Consider the following 23,163-nt stretch of genomic DNA (forward strand, 5'->3'; position numbering starts at 1 on the left):
TATTTTCCATTTGGTTGACGAGACTAGAATTATTACTATAGGAGCAGAATTGACACAGTTTTGAATTTCCAAACATTTTCCCCCGGGCCGGTAACTTGCTCTTACACAAAAAAATATTATCATGACGGGTAATTCGACCGCCGTTAACAAATCATTTGTAAGCGGAAATTCTTTCTTCCAGTACATGTATTTCCTTAGATTGGCTCTCGCAACTGTTAAACAGAGGTCTCGACTCGTCTTGAAGAGATGGGGAAAACCACCTGAGAGAATCTGAGCTCGCACTGAAGTGCCTCGAGAAATTTTAGCTATCTGGCAGACAAAAAGATAGACGGAACTCGTACAAAGTAATTGTTCTCAGAAACATCAGGATCTAGAGCTGCTTGAAAAACCATTTAGTTTCATAAAAGATCCAGAGTTCTTGCAAGCAACAAGGCACTAGATGCGTTTGTCAAAACACTGAGGAAAGATTGTGAAATTGCTTGCGTAGTAAACAAAGAAACACTCACCCAAAAAATCGTTGAAAAGCATTTCCAGTCTTTCAGCTCAGCCCAGCTGACACAACAAATCCTTCGCAGCTTCAAAATACTGCTTGGCTTTAGCTTTTGGTGCTAGAAATTTGTAGAAAACCTTGCCGGAGCGATTGGCGCACAAGACGAGTACTCAATTTTTTACTGAGCTTGATGCAAAACGCTCTTGATTTCATTCAAACTTGAAAAAAGCTGCCACTTTCATTCATGCCGGTCCGCGCACAGGAAAATGTTACAAGTTTCTTTTTTTTTGACAAATAAAGTTCAGCTTTTCTGCTATAAATCTGTGCTTTGTCATCAATGTGTTGAATAATAAAACAATTATCCTGCTCAATCTTGCGGAATATCGCCTGATTTTAGCCAACTCGGCCTACGGCCTCGTCGGCTAAGTATCAGGCGATACTTGTTCCACGCGATTTCGCAGGATAATTGCTAATTGTAAGAAGAAGTAGCGAGTTGAAAGCACTTGCATGGTCGCCATGACTGATTTCAGTTTCTCAACTGAACAAATGTCAATCCTATCCAAGTTTTTAGCTTTGACACAAATAATCCGGCTTTTGCTGATTCCTGTAAGAAACACGAAAACTAACGTTTAGGAATTCCCTTTCTGGCTGCAGCACTTGATTTCCATGTATTTGTGGTACAAACAACCCGGCTTAAACAGTCGAACTCCAAAGAATTTGAAAGAAGTCGTTGTTTTTGGACACAAAATTAAGAAACCAACCGAATGTAGAACTGGCGTGTTCAGCCAGCCTCCATTGTAACAAATCAGCATTAAAAAAAAATTTGCCCTCTGCATTGCATTGTTATTGTCTGGGCAGTTTGCTGCATATGCACTAAAAATATAACTGCAGAAAGGATGAGGAACTGGTAAGGTTATTACGTTCATACACTAAGCAGATTTTTATAAATGCTATGAAAAAAAATTGGAGCTCCGCTTTTAGGCTTGGCTAAATATATATATATATTATTTTTAGTTGCACCAGTCATCAACGTGGTTTCTCAGATTCTGACGGTAGTTGAAGGTGGAAATATAACTCTAACCTGCAATGCCAGTGGTGTTCCTTATCCCTTGATACGCTGGACGCGGATTGGCCAGTCTACAGTGCTATCACAAAATTCCTCACTCACAGTTGCAAATGTGCGCAGACCTGGGAACCCTGATAACTTGATCCAGTATCAGTGTACAGCCAGCAATGGAGTAGAGAGCCCTGCTACAGCTATTGCGAATGTTACTGTTTACTGTAAGTATTTTGGGAAGTTATAAATTGTTACAGTCTTAGAACTGTTGACAAATGGTGTAAAGAGGGCAGTGTGTTTGGCCCGAGAATAGGGCCTCCTTTTGCAAGAGTGGAGTCAGGCAAGAACGGACCCTTCTCACTTTTAAACATTTACTACGTATTTTTTCATTGGTGTAGTTTAGTTAGAAGTAATAGCTCTCGATGGTTTCCTTGGCAAGACCACGAAAGAGTCAAAAAAAGTCTTGGCAAGATAATGTCAAGTTGTGTAAACTTGTCTTGTAGCAGTGCCTCTCTCCAAGCAGGTGCAATATTTGACATGATTTTGTCCTTTGAAAGAAGGTAATTTGTCAAAAACTATGTAAGAACGGTATGTTAAAAAAAAAGTGAGAAAAAGTTAACAGCCTGGGTATGTTAAAAATTGTTTTGAGTTTAATATGTGACTCTATATTTTCAATTGTAGATGCTCCAGAAATTTTGGTCACTCCGTCCAATACAACAATCATTGAAGGCAACATTGCTGTTCTATTCTGCAATGCAACTGGAAGCCCAAAACCGAATGTAACATGGACTAAGGCAGGAGAGAACCAAACTTTGTCATCCTCTGAAATGCTACAATTGAGAAATTTAAGAGGAGTGGATTGTGGCACAGAGTACAAATGCACGTTCATGAATTATTTGGGATCTGTTGAAGCTTCAGCTGTCGTCACTGTGCATTGTAAGTATTGAAGTTTCATAATCGAAGGTGCAATATATAGCAGTATTATTATAGCTGCATACAGTTTTCATTTGTTTCCGTCACCGTCCTTTTTAAGGCCAGCACATGTGTTTTCACAGGGTGGATAATTGTTGGGAGTAAAAGATTTCAGAGGACCAGTCGCTAAGAAATCCGAGTTTCGTTACTTTAAGGATGGTGCCTACTAATACAGAAGTATTTTTGCGCAGTTTATGACTACGCGGGAAAAGCAGATTTTAGCAAGAGCTATTGGAATCCAAAAAGAAAACTGGGGGTAACCACGCACTTTTAGAGATAATTTAGCAACAATAATTGTAAAAAGCGCTAAAATACAAAGCAATAAATGAAATTTTTTCCCAAAATTAAAGATTAATTATCTCTGAAAAATAGGTGGTTACCGCGTACTTATGAACTGCACAAAATATCTCTCTTTTAGCGGGCACCGTAGTTAAGAAATCCGGCTTTCTCGGACCATCCCGAGATACGCAGAATGTGTGCACAGTAGCAAAAGGAGACACTGTCCTAAATTATAACGTTTTTGATCCGTTTTCCTTTTCCTTCATTTTTTTTTCTCATCATTGTCATGGCAACCATGAGATTTTGCGAACACTTGACGCCATTTCGGCACATTCCTGAGTTCTTTGTATGAGCTTCTCAATGGTTTCATCCATGTTTGACAGATTTTCCCTAGAGAGAATCATTGCTTTTAAATTAACTTCTATGTCATAGAAAGTTTAGTATAAGTGATATTTGTAGGTCACTATTTGTGTGAAGAGTTGATAAGGTAATTTGACCACCATGAAGAGATTCAAGCTACATTCAGATCCCTCTGTCATTGACTTTAGTACGGTTAATCAAATTATTACGGAGAAAAGCAATGCAACTAAAAAATGTTTTCTTCGATTTAGATCCGTCTTCTATTGACACGGGATTAGTCAATCGAACTGTCCTGGAAGGAAGCAATATCACACTTCACTGTAATGCAACTGGTAAACCTGCACCAAACATCACCTGGACGAAAGATGGCAGCCAGACAGTGCTGCATCACGGCGAGACATACAGCATTGTTAATATACAGAGACAGGCTGCTGGGGATTACACATGTACAGCTTGGAATGGAGTGGGTGAAAAAGCCAATGCTACTGCTACGGTTACTGTACACTGTGAGTTGGATATTTCATTGTTAAATGGGGCAGTATTGCAGGATTTGTGGGAAAGTGAAGCTACAGTTTTAAATTAGCTGAAGGAAAACATGTTGATTGAAGTAAAATGGATCTAGCTGTCCAGAGTCAAGCTTAAACTTGCGTTTCAGTATCTTCCGGATTTCTTGTTGGATTGCAATCAGCGTGTCAAGGCGTAATGTTTTGCAAAGTTAAAATAAATTTGTTGGTAGAGGTTCAAAACCACCTTTATTTTTCATAAATATAAGGTGGCTCTCAACCCCTCCCTAAAATTTAGGTCTGATCAACAATTTAGTTATTATATTTTGTCAAAGTCGCCATTTTTTTGACAATGTTCTCTCTATCATCACGTTAGTTACTGGTGTCTTTCCGACGTGTTTTTTCCGTATGAAAGATGGGCAACTTGAACGTACTCCCAGAAACAACGTCCCCCGCTATACCCTGCTTTATACGCCCTTTAGAATCTCAACATTTTTCGTTTAATTTTTTGTCCAAGACCTTTTAGTGAAATCGCTACTCTATGGAATTGCGATGTATGTGTCCCAGTTATATGGAATTACTAGATTCCACTTGCAGTGATCTCCCAATGTTGCTGTTTATAGTCATTGCTCGTAGTATAGCTTATGGATTTTGTATTCATTGTATTCAGATCCCTCTGTGATTGACTATAGTCCAGTAAATGAAGTTATCGTGGAAGGAGCCAACGTCATTCTTCATTGTAATGCAACTGGTAATCCGGCACCGAACATAACCTGGACAAAAGAGGGCAACTCCACTTTGTTATATCAAGGAGAGATGTACAGCATTGTTAATATACAAAGACAAGCCGCTGGAGATTACACATGTACAGCTTGGAATGGAGTTGGTAAAAAGACCAACGCTACAGCTACAGTTACTGTACACTGTAAGTTGATTTTTGCTTTTATCATTGTTTGCAATTTTCCTGGTCAAAACAAATCCTCCTGTTTGTTAGCAGGTATTGATTCTTGTGAGATGAGAGTTCTTGGAATAATAAACAATGTTATTGGTTGTTCTTGTATGATATAGTAACGTTGACATTTGTGAAATTAGTTTTGGGTCGCCTGGCCTTGGCTGATTTCCTTAGTGGTCCAACTGGTCTTAAACAATTCCAGGCCCCAGTATGATCATATGTTGGAATATACTCGGTGCTAAGCTTGTTGTATCCCAAAGGATATTTTCATTATAAATGGTTGCTCTCAACCAATATCTTTTCAGCCGTGTCACTGCTGTGCCTTTGTGTCGAGTGCAAAGAGTCACATTTCCTTGTCACTTTAGCAGTAGTGCGAAAAGTTTCATCACTGCACTAACCTGTGCACTTTATAGAGGTAGCACTCTTGTTCTCGAGGTTGAATCCTAAAACCTTTACGTTTATTAAAACAGCTAAATCTGCGCTGTAGTATAGCAAATTTTTGTCTTTGAACTTGGTTAAATACGTAATGTTTAAAAAACGAGCAGGAGTGTTTAGACCTGATAAAACACGTGCTGCGTGTTTTTTGAACGGCTTCAAAAACATTCCTGGAAAAGTGTGTGTCAATAGAGTTCATAACAATTATGCTTTTGTGACCGTTGGTAATAAACATACGAGAAAAACACCACATACTAATGAGGAGTGTGCTATCAGCTGATAAAACACCGCATAATAATAACGAGGAGGTTTATCGATATAAAGTCACTGCATGTGATGTATTATCGACCATTTGATAGGTCAATGGGGTTATGAATTATTAATAAGTTTTTGAATGCTAATTTAAATTCAACCGTTCTTATAATGCAATGAAAGGCAAGTCTGTCGTTTTAGCAATAGGTGGATGGTTTTGGAAGCACTGGTTTGTGCAATGCTTTCTGATGGCACAAAATGTAATGTAACTGCTAACCAATCATCAGTAACAGTAAGTTTTCTTTAACGCTCTTTATTTTAACCGCTGAATTCTATCTGTTTTACCTGCGCATCTATCCCAAAGGATTGACACATCTTCACTTTACCTCGTTTTAGATAATAGCGTAATTTCTCAGAGACCGTCAAAAAAAGTTGTCGTTGAAGGTGAAAACGTCACTCTTCATTGTAATGCAACTGGTAACCCTGAACCAAATATCACTTGGACAAAAGATGGCAGCTCTATAGTATTGTATCAAGGAGAGACGTACAGCATTGTTAACATACAGAGACAAGCAACTGGAGATTACACATGTACAGCTTGGAATGGAGTGGGTGAAAAAGCCAATGCTACTGCTATGGTTACTGTACACTGTGAGTTGGATATTTCATTGTTAAATGAGGCAGTATTGCAGGATTTGTGGGAAATTGAAGCTACAGTTTCAAGTTGGCTGAAGGAAAACATGCTGATTGAAGTAAAATGGATCTAGCTGTCCAGAGTCAAGCTTAAACTTGCGTTTCAGTATCTTCCGGATTTCTTTTGGATTGTAATCAGCGTGTCAATGCGTAATGTTTTGCAAAGTTAAAATAAATTTGTTGGGAGAGGTTCAGAACCACCTTTAATTTTCGAAAATATAAGGTGGCTCTCAACCCCTCCCTAAAATTTAGGTCTGATCAACAATTTAGTTATTATGTTTTGTCAAAGTCGCCATTTTTTTTTGACAATGTTCCCTCTATTATCACCTTAGTTACTAGTGTCTTTCCGCCGTGTTCTTTCGGTATGAAATATGGGCAACTTGAACGTAATCCCAGAAATAACTTCCCCCGCTATACCCTGCCTTATATGCCCTTTAGGATCTGAAAATATTTTTCTTTTAATTTTTTTTCCAAGACCTTTCAGTGAAATCGCTACTCTTTGGAATTGCGATGTATGTGTCCCAGTTATATGGAATTACTAGATTCCACTTGCAGTGATCTCCCAATGTTGCTGTTTATAGTCATTGCTCATAGTATAGCTTATGGATTTTGTATTCATTGTATTCAGATCCCTCTGTGATTGACTATAGTCCAGTTAATCAAGTTATCGTGGAAGGAGCCAACGTCATTCTTCATTGTAATGCAACTGGTAATCCGGCACCGAACATAACCTGGACAAAAGAGGGCAACTCCACTTTGTTATATCAAGGAGAGATGTACAGCATTGTTAACATACAAAGACAAGCCGCTGGAGATTACACATGTACAGCTTGGAATGGAGTTGGTAAAAAGACCAACGCTACAGCTACAGTTACTGTACACTGTAAGTTGATTTTTGCTTTTATCATTGTTTGCAATTTTCCTGGTCAAAACAAATCCTCCTGTTTGTTAGCAGGTATTGGTTCTTGTGATGTGAGAGTTCTTGGAATAATAAACAATGTTATTGGTTGTTCTTGTATGATATAGTAACGTTGACATTTGTGAAATTAGTTTTGGGTCGCCTGGCCTTGGTTGATTTCCTTAGTAGTCCAACTGGTCTTAAACAATTCCAGGCCCCAGTATGATCATATGTTGGAATTTACTCGGTGCTAAGCTTGTTCTATCCCAGAGGATTTTTTTCGTTATAAATTGTTGCTCTCAACCAATATCTTTTCAGCCGTGTCACTGCTGTGCCTTTGTGTCGAGTGCAAAGAGTCACATTTCCTTGTCACTTTAGCAGTAGTGTGGAAAGTTTTATCACTGCGCTAACCTGTGCACTTTATAGAGGTAGCACTCTTGTTCTTGAGGTTGAAGCCTAAAAACTTTACGTTTATTAAAAAAGCTAAATCTGCGCTGTAGTATAGCGAATTTTTTTCTTTAAACTTGGTTAAATACATAATGTTTAAAAAACGAGCAGGAGTGTTTAGACCTGATAAAACACGTGCTGCGAGTTTTTTGAACGGCTTCAAAAACATTCCTAGAAAAGCGTGTGTCAGTAGAGTTTATAACAATTATGCTTTTGTGACCGTTGCGAATAAGTGTACGAGAAAAAACACCGACTTTCTGGGACCATCCTGAGATGCGCAGAACGTTTGCGCAGTAGCAAAAGGAACAACCGTCCCTAATTTGAACGTTTTTTACTAGGTTTTCTTTTTCTTCATTTTTTCTCTCGTCGTTGTCATGGCAACCATGAGATTTTGCGAACAGTTGACGCCATTTCGGCACATTCCTGGGTTCTTTGCGTGAGTGTCTCAATGGTTTCATCCATGCTTGACAGATCTTCCCTAGAGAGAACCATTGCTTTAAAATTGACTAATAGTTTAGTATGTGATATTTTTAGGTCACGATTTGTGTAAAGTATGATATGTGAGGCATTTTCATGATACACTAACCCTCAGCAACCCATTTTTTAATAACAGATTTGATAACTAAAATGTAATTTGGCTACCATGAAGAGATTTAAATTATATTCAGATCCCTCTGTTGTTGACTCTGGTACAGTTAGTCAAATTATGCTAGAGAAAAGCAATGCGACTAAAAAATGTTTTCTTCGATTCAGATCCGTCTTCTATTGACACAGGATTGGTAAATCTAACTGTCGTGGAAGGAAGCAATATCACCCTTCACTGTAATGCAACTGGTAAACCTGCACCAAACATCACCTGGACGAAAGATGGCAGCCAGACAGTGCTGCATTATGGCGAGACATACAGCATTGTTAACATACAGAGACAGGCTGCTGGGGATTACACATGTACAGCTTGGAATGGAGTGGGTGAAAAGGACAATGCTACTGCTACAGTTGCTGTACACTGTGAGTTGCGTTTTGCATTTTTATAATGATTTGTGTATTGGCAGTTATTGGCGGTTGTCAAATTGGGTCTCTTGGCAGGTCCACTTATCACCAAATAATATCTGTCCTTGAAGCTAGTTCAGGCTCGCCACGATTTGTCTTGTCTCTTGTTAATTTTCTTTCTTTTAATATGCAGACTTATCTAAATTTTACTCCAATTCTTGTAACACCTGTTTTTATAAGTCAGGAATGCTCTGTATGATCATTTTGTGGAATGCACTTGGAGCAGTTCATAGCCCAAATGGTATTTCTACTTGAAATTTTAGGTTAACCTAAATATTTTCTGCGATGCAAACTGCTGCGCTTTTATGTTCTGCTGTAGATAATGTCACAACCGTTGTAAATGACATTCTGCTTTAAAGCAAGGAATCGTGTGGTGTCACACCATAGATTCAGTTTTTTTTAAACCTGTAGATCAGGATTGTAACAGCACGTGCAAAGTGAGCTTCGAACGCCATAATTGTCATCAATAAGCACAATTCAGTGGTTTCTTAATACGATATGAATGCTCCCTTTTTACGGCAGTTGTTGGAGTATTACAGAGGCCAAATGGTATTGCCTCTGTAAATTGAAGTCCTTAACCTATATATTTTCCGCAATGCATACTGGTGTAATTGTATGTTTCTGTACTGTACTTGATTGTTAACCTTCACGTCTTTGTAAGTTTTGCCATGCTGTAGACAATATCACGACTGTGGGAATACATTCCTCTGTATTGATAGCATTCTTGGGTTCTCAACATTGTAAATTGACGTAAATGCGTAGACCTACATTGCAGCAACAAATTTAATACCTTTGTTATAGTTTGGATCTGGCTAACTGAGTTTCGGACAATATAATCTTACTAATGAACACAATGCAGTGGTTTCAACAATTTCGGATGATTCCAGGGTGCCATCATACTCTCTCTACCGAAAATGGGTCAGTTTCCTTCAAGTGATGTTCTCGTTCATGATACCCCTTAATGTGTCCAACGTGTTTCTTTTCTTTAAGGCAAAATTGGTAAACGTCTGTCTCCACAACCTGATGGATCATAAGCGGCAATTTGTACTTTTTAATCAAAGCTTCTTAAAACAAATTCTGTTATAAACCTCAGTTCTGCCAGTGTTATATTTTCAACCTAACATAATGTAATGCTTATTGGATTAGCCCAGGTATTTTCAGAGGACGAAAACTTTGTAACAGAAGAAAATCGATAACTGAAATTCCTGCCTTGCATCAAATGGTTCAACAAGTTCACACCTTCTGATGAGACAAAATTTAATGTAACTACTAACCAATCATAAATAACAGTAAGTTTTCTTTAATGCTCTTCATTTTAACCGCTGAATTCTATCCGTTTTACCTACGCATCTATCCCAAAGGATTGAGACATCTTCACTTTACCTCGTTTTAGATAATAGCGTAATTTCTCAGAGACCGTCAAGTAAAGTTGCCGTTGAAGGTGAAAACGTCACTCTTCATTGTAATGCAACCGGTAATCCTGCACCAAATATCACTTGGACAAAAGATGGCAGCCCTACAGTATTGTATCAAGGAGAGACGTACAGCATCGTTAACATACAGAGACAAGCAACTGGAGATTACACATGTACAGCTTGGAATGGAGTGGGTGAAAAAGCCAATGCTACTGCTACCGTTACTGTACACTGTGAGTTGGATATTTCATTGTTAAATGGGGCAGTATTGCAGGATTTGTGGGAAAGTGAAGCTACAGTTTCAAATTCGCTGAAGGAAAACATGCTGATTGAAGTAAAATGGATCTAGCTGTCCAGAGTCAAGCTTAAACTTGCGTTTCAGTATCTTCCTGATTTCTTTTGGATTGCAGTCAGCGTGTTAAGGCGTAATGTTTTGCAAAGTTAAAATAAATTTGTTGGAAGAGGTTCAGAGCTACCTTTAATTTTCGAAAATATAAGGTGGCTCTTAACCCCTCCCTAAAATTTAGGTCTGATCAACAATTTAGTTATTATGTTTTGTCAAAGTCGCCATTTTTTTTGACAATGTTCCCTCTATCATCACCTTAGTTACTAGTGTCTTTCCGCTGTGTTCTTTCGGTATGAAATATGAGCAACTTGAACGTACTCCCAAAAACAATGTCCCCCGCTATGCCCTGCCCTATGCGCCCGTTAGAATCTGAAGATATTTTTCTTTTAATTTTTTGTCCAAGACCTTTCAGTGAAATCGCTACTCTTTGGAATTGCGATGTATGTGTCCCACTTATATGGAATTACTAGATTCCACTTGCAGTGATCTCCCAATGTTGCTGTTTATTGTCATTGTTCGGGGTATAGCTTATGGATTTTGTATTCATTGTATTCAGATCCCTCTGTGATTGACTATAGTCCAGTTAATCAAGTTATCGTGGAAGGAGCCAATGTCATTCTTCATTGTAATGCAACTGGTAATCCGGCACCGAACATAACCTGGACAAAAGAGGGCAACTCCACTTTGTTATATCAAGGAGAGATGTACAGCATTGTTAACATACAAAGACAAGCCGCTGGAGATTACACATGTACCGCTTGGAATGGAGTTGGTAAAAAGACCAACGCTACAGCTACAGTTACTGTACACTGTGAGTTGATTTTTGCTTTTATCATTGTTTGCAATTTTCCTGGTCAAAAGAAAATCTTCTGTTTGTTAGCAGGTATTGGTTCTTGTGAGATGAGAGTTCTTGGAATAATAAACAATGTTATTGGTTGTTCTTGTATGATATAGTAACGTTGACATTTGTGAAATTAGTTTTGGGTCGCCTGGCCTTGGTTGATTTCTTTAGTAGTCCAACTGGTCTTAATCAATTTCAGGCCCCAGTATGATCATATGTTGGAATATACTCGGTGCTTGTTCTATCCCAAAGGATATTTTCATTATAAATGGTTGCTCTCAACCAATATCTTTTCAGCCATGTCAACTGCTGTGCCTTTGTGTCGAGTGCAAAGAGTCGCATTTCCTTGTCACTTGTCAATTTGCACTTTTTCATTAAAGCTTGTTAAAACAAATTCTGCTCTAAACCTCAGTTCTGCCAGTATTATATCTCCAACCTAACATAGTGTTTTGCTTATTGGATTAGCCCGGGTATTTTCAGAGGACGAAAACTTTGTAACACAAGAAAATCGATAACTGAAATTCCTGCCTTGCATCAAATAGGTCAACAAGTTCACATCTTCGGATGGCACAAAATGTAATGTAACTGCTAACCAATCATCAGTAACAGTAAGTTTTCTTTAACGCTCTTTATTTTAACCGCTGAATTCTATCTGTTTTACCTGCGCATCTATCCCAAAGGATTGACACATCTTCACTTTACCTCGTTTTAGATAATAGCGTAATTTCTCAGAGACCGTCAAAAAAAGTTGTCGTTGAAGGTGAAAACGTCACTCTTCATTGTAATGCAACTGGTAATCCTGCACCAAATATCACTTGGACAAAAGATGGCAGCCCTACAGTATTGTATCAAGGAGAGACGTACAGCATTGTTAACATACAGAGACAAGCAACTGGAGATTACACATGTACAGCTTGGAATGGAGTGGGTGAAAAAGCCAATGCTACTGCTACCGTTACTGTACACTGTGAGTTGGATATTTCATTGTTAAATGGGGCAGTATTGCAGGATTTGTGGGAAAGTGAAGCTACAGTTTCAAATTGGCTGAATGAAAACATGCTGATTGAAATAAAATGGATCTACCTGTCCAGAGTCAAGCTTAAACTATCGTTTCAGTATCTTTCTGATTTCTTTTGGATTGCAGTCAGCGTGTTAAGGCGTAATGTTTTGCAAAGTTAAAATAAATTTGTTGGGAGAGGTTCAGAACTACCTTTAATTTTCGAAAATATAAGGTGGCTCTCAACCCCTCCCTAAAATTTAGTTCTGATCAACAATTTAGTTATTATGTTTTGTCAAAGTCGCCATTTTTTTTTTTGACAATGTTCCCTCTATTATCACCTTAGTTACTAGTGTCTTTCCGCCGTGTTCTTTCGGTATGAAATATGGGCAACTTGAACGTACTCCCAGAAACAACTTCCCCCGCTATACCCTGCCTTATACGCCCTTTAGAATCTGAACAAATTTTTCTTTTAATTTTTTGTCCAAGACTTTTCAGTGAAATCGCTACTTTTTGGAATTGCGATGTATGTGTCCCAGTTATATGGAATTACTAGATTCCACTTGCAGTGATCTCCCATTGTTGCTGTTTATTGTCATTGTTCGTAGTATAGCTTATGGATTTTGTATTCATTGTATTCAGATCCCTCTGTGATTGACTATAGTCCAGTTAATCAAGTTATCGTGGAAGGAGCCAACGTCATTCTTCATTGTAATGCAACTGGTAATCCGGCACCGAACATAACCTGGACAAAAGAGGGCAACTCCACTTTGTTATATCAAGGAGAGATGTACAGCATTGTTAACATACAAAGACAAGCCGCTGGAGATTACACATGTACAGCTTGGAATGGAGTTGGTAAAAAGACCAACGCTACAGCTACACTTACTGTACACTGTGAGTTGATTTTTGCTTTTATCATTGTTTGCAATTTTCCTGGTCAAAAGAAATTCGCCTGTTTGTTAGCAGGTATTGGTTCTTGTGAGATGAGAGTTCTTGGAATAATATACAATGTTATTGGTTGCTCTTGTATGATAAAGTAACGTTGACATTTTTGAAATTAGTTTTGGGTCGCCTGGCCTTCACCTTGGTTGATTTCCTTAGTAGTGCAACTGGTCTTAAACAATTCCAGGCCCCAGTATGATCATATGTTGGAATATACTCGGTGCTAAGCTTGTTCTATCCCAAAGGATATTCTTATTATAAATGGTTGCTCTCAACCAATATCTTTTCAGCCGCGTCACTGCTGTGCCTTTGTGTCGAGTGCAAAGAGTCACATTTCCTTGTCACCTTAGCAGTAGTGTGGAAAGTTTTATCACTGCGCTAACCTCTGCACTTTATAGAGGTAGCACTCTTGTTCTTGTTGTTGAAGCCTAAAAACTTTACGTTTATTAAAACAGCTAAATCTGCGCTGTAGTATAGCGAATTTTTGTCTTTAAACTTGGTTAAATACGTAATGTTTAAAAACGAGCTTGAGTGTTTAGACCTGATAAAACACGTGCTGCGAGTTTTTTGAACAGCTTCAAAAACATTCCTAGAAAAGCGTGTGTCAGTAGAGTTCATTACAATTATGCTTTTGTGACCATTGCGAATAAGTATACGAGAAAAAACACCGACTTTCTGGGACCATCCTGAGATGCGCAGAACGTTTGCGCTGTAGCAAAAGGAACAACCGTCCCTAATTTGAACGTTTTTTACTGGGTTTTCTTTTTCTTCATTTTTTCTCTCGTCGTTGTCATGGCAACCATGAGGTTTTGCGAACAGTTGACGCCATTTTGGCACATTCCTGGGTTCTTTGCATGAGTCTCTCAATGGTTTCATCCATGCTGGACAGATCTTCCCTAGAGAGAACCATTGCTTTAAAATTGACTAATTTGTCATGGAAAGTTTAGTATGTGATATTTTTAGGTCACGATTTGTGTAAAGTATGATATGTGAGGCATTTTCATGATACACTGACCCTCAGCAAACCATTTTTTAATAACAGATTTGATAACTAAAATGTAATTTGGCTACCATGAAGAGATTTAAATTATATTCAGATCCCTCTGTTGTTGACTCTGGTACAGTTAGTCAAATTATGCTAGAGAAAAGCAATGCGACTAAAAAATGTTTTCTTCGATTCAGATCCGTCTTCTATTGACACAGGATTGGTAAATCTAACTGTCGTGGAAGGAAGCAATATCACCCTTCACTGTAATGCAACTGGTAAACCTGCACCAAACATCACCTGGACGAAAGATGGCAGCCAGACAGTGCTGCATTATGGCGAGACATACAGCATTGTTAACATACAGAGACAGGCTGCTAAGGATTACACATGTACAGCTTGGAATGGAGTGGGTGAAAAGGACAATGCTACTGCTACAGTTGCTGTACACTGTGAGTTGCGTTTTGCATTTTTATAATGATTTGTGTATTGGCAGTTATTGGCGGTTGTCAAATTGGGTCTCTTGGCAGGTCCACTTATCACCAAATAATATCTGTCCTTGAAGCTAGTTCAGGCTCGCCACGATTTGTCTTGTCTCTTGTTAATTTTCTTTCTTTTAATATGCAGACTTATCTAAATTTTACTCCAATTCTTGTAACACCTGTTTTTATAAGTCAGGAATGCTCTGTATGATCATTTTGTGGAATGCACTTGGAGCAGTTCATAGCCCAAATGGTATTTCTACTTGAAATTTTAGGTTACCTAAATATTTTGTGCGATGCAAACTGCTGCGCTTTTATGTTCTGCTGTAGATAATGTCACAACCGTTGTAAATGACATTTTGCTTTAGAGCAAAGAATCGTGTGGTGTCACACCATAGATTCAGTTTTTTTTAAACCTGTAGATCAGGATTGTAACAGCACGTGCAAAGTGAGCTTCGAACGCCATAATTGTCATCAATAAGCACAATTCAGTGGTTTCATAATACGATATGAATGCTCCCTTTTTACGCCAGTTGTTGGAGCATTACAGAGGCCAAATGGTATTGCCTCTGTAAATTGAAGTCCTTAACCTATATATTTTCCGCAATGCATACTGGTGTAATTGTATGTTTCTGTACTGTACTTGATTGTCAACCTTCACGTCTTTGTAAGTTTTGCCATGCTGTAGACAATATCACGACTGTGGGAATACATTCCTCTGTATTGATAGCATTCTTGGGTTCTCAACATTGTAAATTGACGTAAATGCGTAGACCTACATTGCAGCAACAAATTTAATACCTTTGTTATAGTTTGGATCTGGCTAACTGAGTTTCGGACAATATAATCTTACTAATGAACACAATGCAGTGGTTTTAACAATTTCGGATGATTCCAGGGTGCCATCATACTCTCTCTACCGAAAATGGGTCAGTTTCCTTCAAGTGATGTTCTCGTTCATGATACCCCTTAATGTGTCCAACGTGTTTCTTTTCTTTAAGGCAAAATTGGTAAACGTCTGTCTCCACAACCTGATGGATCATAAGCGGCAATTTGTACTTTTTAATCAAAGCTTTTTAAAACAAATTCTGTTATAAACCTCAGTTCTGCCAGTGTTATATTTTCAACCTAACATAATGTAATGCTTATTGGATTAGCCCGGGTATTTTCAGAGGACGAAAACTTTGTAACAGAAGAAAATCGATAACTGAAATTCCTGCCTTGCATCAAATGGTTCAACAAGTTGACACCTTCTGATGACACAAAATGTAATGTAACTGCTAACCAATCATCAATAACCGTAAGTTTTCTTTAATGCTCTTCATTTTATTCGCTGAATTCTATCTGTTTTACCTACGCATCTATCCCAAAGGATTGACACATCTTCAATTTACCTCGTTTTAGATAATAGCGTAATTTCTCAGAGACCGTCAAGTAAAGTTGCCGTTGAAGGTGAAAACGTCACTCTTCATTGTAATGCAACCGGTAATCCTGCACCAAATATCACTTGGACAAAAGATGGCAGCCCTACAGTATTGTATCAAGGAGAGACGTACAGCATCGTTAACATACAGAGACAAGCAACTGGAGATTACACATGTACAGCTTGGAATGGAGTGGGTGAAAAAGCCAATGCTACTGCTACAGTTACTGTACACTGTGAGTTGGATATTTCATTGTTTAATGGGGCAGTATTGCAGGATTTGTGGGAAAGTGAAGCTACAGTTTCAAATTCGCTGGAGGAAAACATGCTGATTGAAGTAAAATGGATCTAGCTGTCCAGAGTCAAGCTTAAACTATCGTTTCAGTATCTTTCTGATTTCTTTTGGATTGCAGTCAGCGTGTTAAGGCGTAATGTTTTGCAAAGTTAAAATAAATTTGTTGGGAGAGGTTCAGAACTACCTTTAATTTTCGAAAATATAAGGTGGCTCTCAACCCCTCCCTAAAATTTAGGTCTGATCAACAATTTAGTTATTATGTTTTGTCAAAGTCGCCATTTTTTTTTGACAATGTTCCCTCTATCATCACCTTAGTTACTAGTGTCTTTCCGCCGTGTTCTTTCGGTATGAAATATGGGCAACTTGAACGTACTCCCAAAAACAACGTGCCCCGCTATACCCTGCCCTATACGCCCTTTAGAATGTGAAGATATTTTTCTTTTAATTTTTTGTCCAAGACCTTTCAGTGAAATCGCTACTCTTTGGAATTGCGATGTATGTGTCCCAGTTATATGGAATTACTAGATTCCACTTGCAGTGATCTCCCAATATTGCTGTTTATTGTCATTGTTCGGGGTATAGCTTATGGATTTTGTATTCATTGTATTCAGATCCCTCTGTGATTGACTATAGTCCAGTTAATCAAGTTATCGTGGAAGGAGCCAACGTCATTCTTCATTGTAATGCAACTGGTAATCCGGCACCGAACATAACCTGGACAAAAGAGGGCAACTCCACTTTGTTATATCAAGGAGAGATGTACAGCATTGTTAACATACAAAGACAAGCCGCTGGAGATTACACATGTACAGCTTGGAATGGAGTTGGTAAAAAGACCAACGCTACAGCTACAGTTACTGTACACTGTGAGTTGATTTTTGCTTTTATCAATGTTTGCAATTTTCTTGGTCAAAAGAAATTCTCCTGTTTGTGAGCAGGTATTGAGTTTTGTTAGATGAGAGTTCTTGGAATAATAAACAATGTATGATATAGTAACGTTGACATTTTTGAAATTAGTTTTGGGTCGCCTGGCCTTGGTTGATTTCCTTAGTAGTCCAACTGGTCTTAAACAATTCCAGGCCCCAGTATGATCATATGTTGGAATACACTCGGTGCTAAGCTTGTTGTACCCCAAAGGATATTTTCATTATAAATGGTTGCTCTCAACCAATATCTTTTCAGCCGTGTCACTGCTGTGCCTTTGTGTCGAGTGCAAAGAGTCACATTTCCTTGTTACTTTAGCAGTAGTGTGGAAAGTTTTATCACTGCACTAACCTGTGCACTTTATAGAGGTAGCACTCTTGTTCTTGAGGTTGAATCCTAAAAACTTTACGTTTATTAAAACAGCTAAATCTGCGCTGTAGTATAGCGAATTTTTGTCTTTAAACTTGGTTAAATACGTAATGTTTAAAAAACGAGCAGGAGTGTTTAGACCTAATAAAACGCGTGCTGCGAGTTTTTTGAACGGCTTTAAAAGTATTCCTGGAAAAGCGTGTGTTAATAGAGTTTATAACAATTATGCTTTTGTGACCGTTGCGAATAAGCATACGAGAAAAAACACTGATTTTCTGGGACCATCCCGAGATGTGCAGAACGTGTGCACAGTAGCAAAAGGAACAACCGTCCCTAATTTGAACGTTTTTTACTGGGTTTTCTTTTTCTTCATTTCTTATCTCGTCATTGTCATGGCAACCATGGGATTTTGCGAACAGTTGACGCCATTTTCGCACATTGCTGGGTTCTTTGCATGAGTCTCTCAATGGTTTCATCCATGCTTGACAGATCTTCCTTAGAGAGAATCATTGCTTTAAAATTGACTAATTTGTCATGGATAGTTTAGTATGTGATATTTTTAGGTCACGATTTGTGTGAAGTATGATATGTGAGGCATTTTCATGATACACTGACCCTCACCAAACCATTTTTTAATAACAGACTTAATAACTAAAAGGTAATTTGGCTACCATGAAGAGATTTAAATTATATTCAGATCCCTTTGTTGTTGACTCTAGTACGGTTAGTCAAATTATGCTAGAGAAAAGCAATGCGACTAAAAAATGTTTTCTTCGATTCAGATCCGTCTTCTATTGACACAGGATTGGTAAATGTAACCGTCGTCGAAGGAAGCAATATCACCCTTCACTGTAATGCAACTGGTAAACCTGCACCAAACATCACCTGGACGAAAGATGGCAGCCAGACGGTGCTGCATCATGGCGAGACATACAGCATTATTAATATACAGAGACAGGCTGCTAAGGATTACACATGTACGGCTTGGAATGGAGTGGGTGAAAAGGACAATGCTACTGCTACAGTTGCTGTACACTGTGAGTTGCGTTTTGCATTTTTTATAATGATTTGTGTATTAGCAGTTATTGGCGGTTGTCAAATTGGGTCTCTTGGCATGTCCACTGAAGATATTTTTCTGTTAATTTTTTATCCAAGACCTTTCAGTGGAATCGCTCTTCTTTGGAATTGCGATGTATGTGTCCCAGTTATATGGAATTACTAGATTCCACTTGCAGTGATCTCCTAATGTTGCTGTTTATTGTCATTGTTCGGGGTATAGCTTATGGATTTTGTATTCATTGTATTCAGATCCCTCTGTGATTGACTATAGTCCAGTTAATCAAGTTATCGTGGAAGGAGCCAACGTCATTCTTCATTGTAATGCAACTGGTAATCCGGCACCGAACATAACCTGGACAAAAGAGGGCAACTCCACTTTGTTATATGAAGGAGAGATGTACAGCATTGTTAACACACAAAGACAAGCCGCTGGAGATTACACATGTACAGCTTGGAATGGAGTTGGTAAAAAGACCAACGCTACAGCTACAGTTACTGTACACTGTAAGTTGATTTTTGCTTTTATCAATGTTTGCAATTTTCCTGGTCATCAGAAATTCTCCTGTTTGTTAGCAGGTATTCATTCTTGTGAGATGAGAGTTCTTGGAATAATAAACAATGTTATTGGTTGTTCTTGTATGATATAGTAACGTTGACATTTTTGAAATTAGTTTTAGGTCGCCTGGCTTTGGCTGATTTCCTTAGTGGTCCAACTGGTCTTAAACAATTCCAGGCCCCAGTATGATCATATGTTGGAATATACTCGGTGCTTAGCTTGTTGTATCCCAAAGGATATTTTCATTATAAATGGTTGCTCTCAACCAATATCTTTTCAGCCGTGTCACTGCTGTGCCTTTGTGTCGAGTGCAAAGAGTCACATTTCCTTGTTACTTTAGCAGTAGTGTGGAAAGTTTCATCACTGCACTAACCTGTGCACTTTATAGAGGTAGCACTCTTGTTCTTGAGGTTGAATCCCAAAACCTTTACGTTTATTAAAACAGCTAAATCTGCGCTGTAGTATAGCGAATTTTTGTCTTTAAACTTGGTTAAATACGTAATGTTTAAAAAACGAGCAGGAGTGTTTAGACCTGATAAAACACGTGCTGCGTGTTTTTTGAACGGCTTCAAAAACATTCCTGGAAAAGTGTGTGTCAATAGAGTTCATAACAATTATGCTTTTGTGACCGTTGGTAATAAACATACGAGAAAAACACCACATACTAATGAGGAGTGTGCTATCAGCTGATAAAACATCGCATAATAATAACGAGGAGGTTTATCGATATAAAGTTACTGCATGTGATGTATTATCGACCATTTGATAGGTGAATGGGGTTATGAATTATTAATAAGTTTTTGAATGCTAATTTAAATTCAACCGTTCTTATAATGCAATGAAAGGCAAGTCTGTCGTTTTAGCAATAGGTGGATGGTTTTGGAAGCACCGGTTTGTGCAATGCTTTCTGATGGCACAAAATGTAATGTAACTGCTAACCAATCATCAGTAACAGTAAGTTTTCTTTAACGCTCTTTATTTTAACCGCTGAATTCTATCTGTTTTACCTGCGCATCTATCCCAAAGGATTGACACATCTTCACTTTACCTCGTTTTAGATAATAGCGTAATTTCTCAGAGACCGTCAAGTAAAGTTGTCGTTGAAGGTGAAAACGTCACTCTTCATTGTAATGCAACCGGTAACCCTGAACCAAATATCACTTGGACAAAAGATGGCAGCTCTATAGTATTGTATCAAGGAGAGACGTACAGCATTGTTAACATACAGAGACAAGCTACTGGAGATTACACATGTACAGCTTGGAATGGAGTGGGTGAAAAAGCCAATGCTACTGCTACGGTTACTGTACACTGTGAGTTGGATATTTCATTGTTAAATGAGGCAGTATTGCAGGCTTTGTGGGAAATTGAAGCTACAGTTTCAAGTTGGCTGAAGGAAAACATGCTGATTGAAGTAAACTGGATCTAGCTGTCCAGAGTCAAGCTTAAACTTGCGTTTCAGTATCTTCCGGATTTCTTTTGGATTGCAATCAGCGTGTCAATGCGTAATGTTTTGCAAAGTTAAAATAAATTTGTTGGGAGAGGTTCAGAACCACCTTTAATTTTCGAAAATATAAGGTGGCTCTCAACCCCTCCCTAAAATTTAGGTCTGATCAACAATTTAGTTATTATGTTTTGTCAAAGTCGCCATTTTTTTTTGACAATGTTCCCTCTATTATCACCTTAGTTACTAGTGTCTTTCCGCCGTGTTCTTTCGGTATGAAATATGGGCAACTTGAACGTAATCCCAGAAATAACTTCCCCCGCTATACCCTGCCTTATATTCCCTTTAGGATCTGAAAATATTTTTCTTTTAATTTTTTGTCCAAGACCTCTCAGTGAAATCGCTACTCTTTGGAATTGCGATGTATGTGTCCCAGTTATATGGAATTACTAGATTCCACTTGCAGTGATCTCCCAATGTTGCTGTTTATAGTCATTGCTCGTAGTATAGCTTATGGATTTTGTATTCATTGTATTCAGATCCCTCTGTGATTGACTATAGTCCAGTTAATCAAGTTATCGTGGAAGGAGCCAACGTCATTCTTCATTGTAATGCAACTGGTAATCCGGCACCGAACATAACCTGGACAAAAGAGGGCAACTCCACTTTGTTATATCAAGGAGAGATGTACAGCATTGTTAACATACAAAGACAAGCCGCTGGAGATTACACATGTACAGCTTGGAATGGAGTTGGTAAAAAGACCAACGCTACAGCTACAGTTACTGTACACTGTAAGTTGATTTTTGCTTTTATCATTGTTTGCAATTTTCCTGGTCAAAACAAATCCTCCTGTTTGTTAGCAGTTATTGATTCTTGTGAGATGAGAGTTCTTGGAATAATAAACAATGTTATTGGTTGTTCTTGTATGATATAGTAACGTTGACATTTGTGAAATTAGTTTTGGGTCGCCTGGCTTTGGCTGATTTCCTTAGTGGTCCAACTGGTCTTAAACAATTCCAGGCCCCAGTATGATCATATGTTGGAATATACTCGGTGCTAAGCTTGTTGTATCCCAAAGGATATTTTCATTATAAATGGTTGCTCTCAACCAATATCTTTTCAGCCATGTCACTGCTGTGCCTTTGTGTCGAGTGCAAAGAGTCACATTTCCTTGTCACTTTAGCAGTAGTGTGGAAAGTTTCATCACTGCACTAACCTGTGTACTTTAAAGAGGTAGCACTCTTGTTCTTGAGGTTGAATCCTAAAACCTTTACGTTTATTAAAACAGCTAAATCTGCGCTGTAGTATAGCGAATTTTTGTCTTTAAACTTTGTTAAATACGTAATGTCTAAAAAACGAGCAGGAGTGTTTAGACCTGATAAAACATGTGCTGCGTGTTTTTTGAACGGCTTCAAAAACATTCCTGGAAAAGTGTGTGTCAATAGAGTTCATAACAATTATGCTTTTGTGACCGTTGGTAATAAACATACGAGAAAAACACCACATACTAATGAGGAGTGTGCTATCAGCTGATAAAACACCGCATAATAATAACGAGGAGGTTTATCGATATAAAGTTACTGCATGTGATGTATTATCGACCATTTGATAGGTGAATGGGGTTATGAATTATTAATAAGTTTTTGAATGCTAATTTAAATTCAACCGTTCTTATAATGCAATGAAAGGCAAGTCTGTCGTTTTAGCAATAGGTGGATGGTTTTGGAAGCACCGGTTTGTGCAATGCTTTCTGATGGCACAAAATGTAATGTAACTGCTAACCAATCATCAGTAACAGTAAGTTTTCTTTAACGCTCTTTATTTTAACCGCTGAATTCTATCTGTTTTACCTGCGCATCTATCCCAAAGGATTGACACATCTTCACTTTACCTCGTTTTAGATAATAGCGTAATTTCTCAGAGACCGTCAAGTAAAGTTGTCGTTGAAGGTGAAAACGTCACTCTTCATTGTGATGCAACTGGTAACCCTGAACCAAATATCACTTGGACAAAAGATGGCAGCTCTATAGTATTGTATCAAGGAGAGACGTACAGCATTGTTAACATACAGAGACAAGCAACTGGAGATTACACATGTACAGCTTGGAATGGAGTGGGTGAAAAAGCCAATGCTACTGCTATGGTTACTGTACACTGTGAGTTGGATATTTCATTGTTAAATGAGGCAGTATTGCAGGATTTGTGGGAAAGTGAAGCTACAGTTTCAAATTGGCTGAAGGAAAACATGCTGATTGAAGTAAAATGGATCTAGCTGTCCATAGTCAAGCTTATACTTGCGTTTCAGTATCTTCCGGATTTCTTTTGGATTGCAATCAGCGTGTCAAGGCGTAATGTTTTGCAAAGTTAAAATAAATTTGTTGGGAGAGGTTCAGAACCACCTTTAATTTTCGAAAATATAAGGTGGCTCTCAACCCTTCCCTGAAATTTAGGTCTGATCAACAATTTAGTTATTATGTTTTGTCAAAGTCGCCATTTTTTTTTTGACAATGTTCCCTCCATCATCACCTTAGTTACTAGTGTCTTTCCGCCGTGTTCTTTCGGTATGAAATATGGGCAACTTGAACGTAATCCGAGAAATAACTTCCCCCGCTATACCCTGCCCTATGCGCCCTTTAGAATCTGAACATATTTTTCTTTTAATTTTTTGTCCAAGACCTTTCAGTGAAATCG

At 38.2% G+C, this 23,163-nt stretch overlaps 2 protein-coding genes across 2 annotated transcripts in view; both read left to right on the top strand.

The window, feature by feature from the left end:
• Window positions 1-23,163, top strand: part of LOC146457897 (hemicentin-1-like) — a 75,627-nt gene that overhangs the window by 19,938 nt on the left and 32,526 nt on the right. The window contains exons 16-31 of the mRNA XM_085091404.1: window positions 1,505-1,771; window positions 2,229-2,483; window positions 3,410-3,664; window positions 4,332-4,586; window positions 6,622-6,876; window positions 8,092-8,346; window positions 9,782-10,036; window positions 10,706-10,960; window positions 11,703-11,957; window positions 12,630-12,884; window positions 14,115-14,369; window positions 15,804-16,058; window positions 16,729-16,983; window positions 18,193-18,447; window positions 20,084-20,338; window positions 21,009-21,263. Coding sequence (XP_084947530.1) covers window positions 1,505-1,771; window positions 2,229-2,483; window positions 3,410-3,664; window positions 4,332-4,586; window positions 6,622-6,876; window positions 8,092-8,346; window positions 9,782-10,036; window positions 10,706-10,960; window positions 11,703-11,957; window positions 12,630-12,884; window positions 14,115-14,369; window positions 15,804-16,058; window positions 16,729-16,983; window positions 18,193-18,447; window positions 20,084-20,338; window positions 21,009-21,263 — 4,092 coding nt within the window. The remainder of the gene's footprint in view (window positions 1-1,504; window positions 1,772-2,228; window positions 2,484-3,409; window positions 3,665-4,331; window positions 4,587-6,621; window positions 6,877-8,091; window positions 8,347-9,781; window positions 10,037-10,705; window positions 10,961-11,702; window positions 11,958-12,629; window positions 12,885-14,114; window positions 14,370-15,803; window positions 16,059-16,728; window positions 16,984-18,192; window positions 18,448-20,083; window positions 20,339-21,008; window positions 21,264-23,163) is intronic.
• LOC146457898 (limbic system-associated membrane protein-like) overlaps window positions 22,189-23,163 on the top strand; it is a 3,496-nt gene continuing 2,521 nt past the window's right edge. Inside the window, exons 1-2 of the mRNA XM_085091396.1 lie at window positions 22,189-22,237; window positions 22,374-22,628. Coding sequence (XP_084947522.1) covers window positions 22,189-22,237; window positions 22,374-22,628 — 304 coding nt within the window. The remainder of the gene's footprint in view (window positions 22,238-22,373; window positions 22,629-23,163) is intronic.

This window comes from Pavona decussata, unplaced genomic scaffold, assembly GCF_977016875.1.
Source record: "Pavona decussata unplaced genomic scaffold, jaPavDecu1.1 SCAFFOLD_236, whole genome shotgun sequence".
NCBI classification, from domain to species: Eukaryota; Metazoa; Cnidaria; class Anthozoa; order Scleractinia; family Agariciidae; genus Pavona; species Pavona decussata.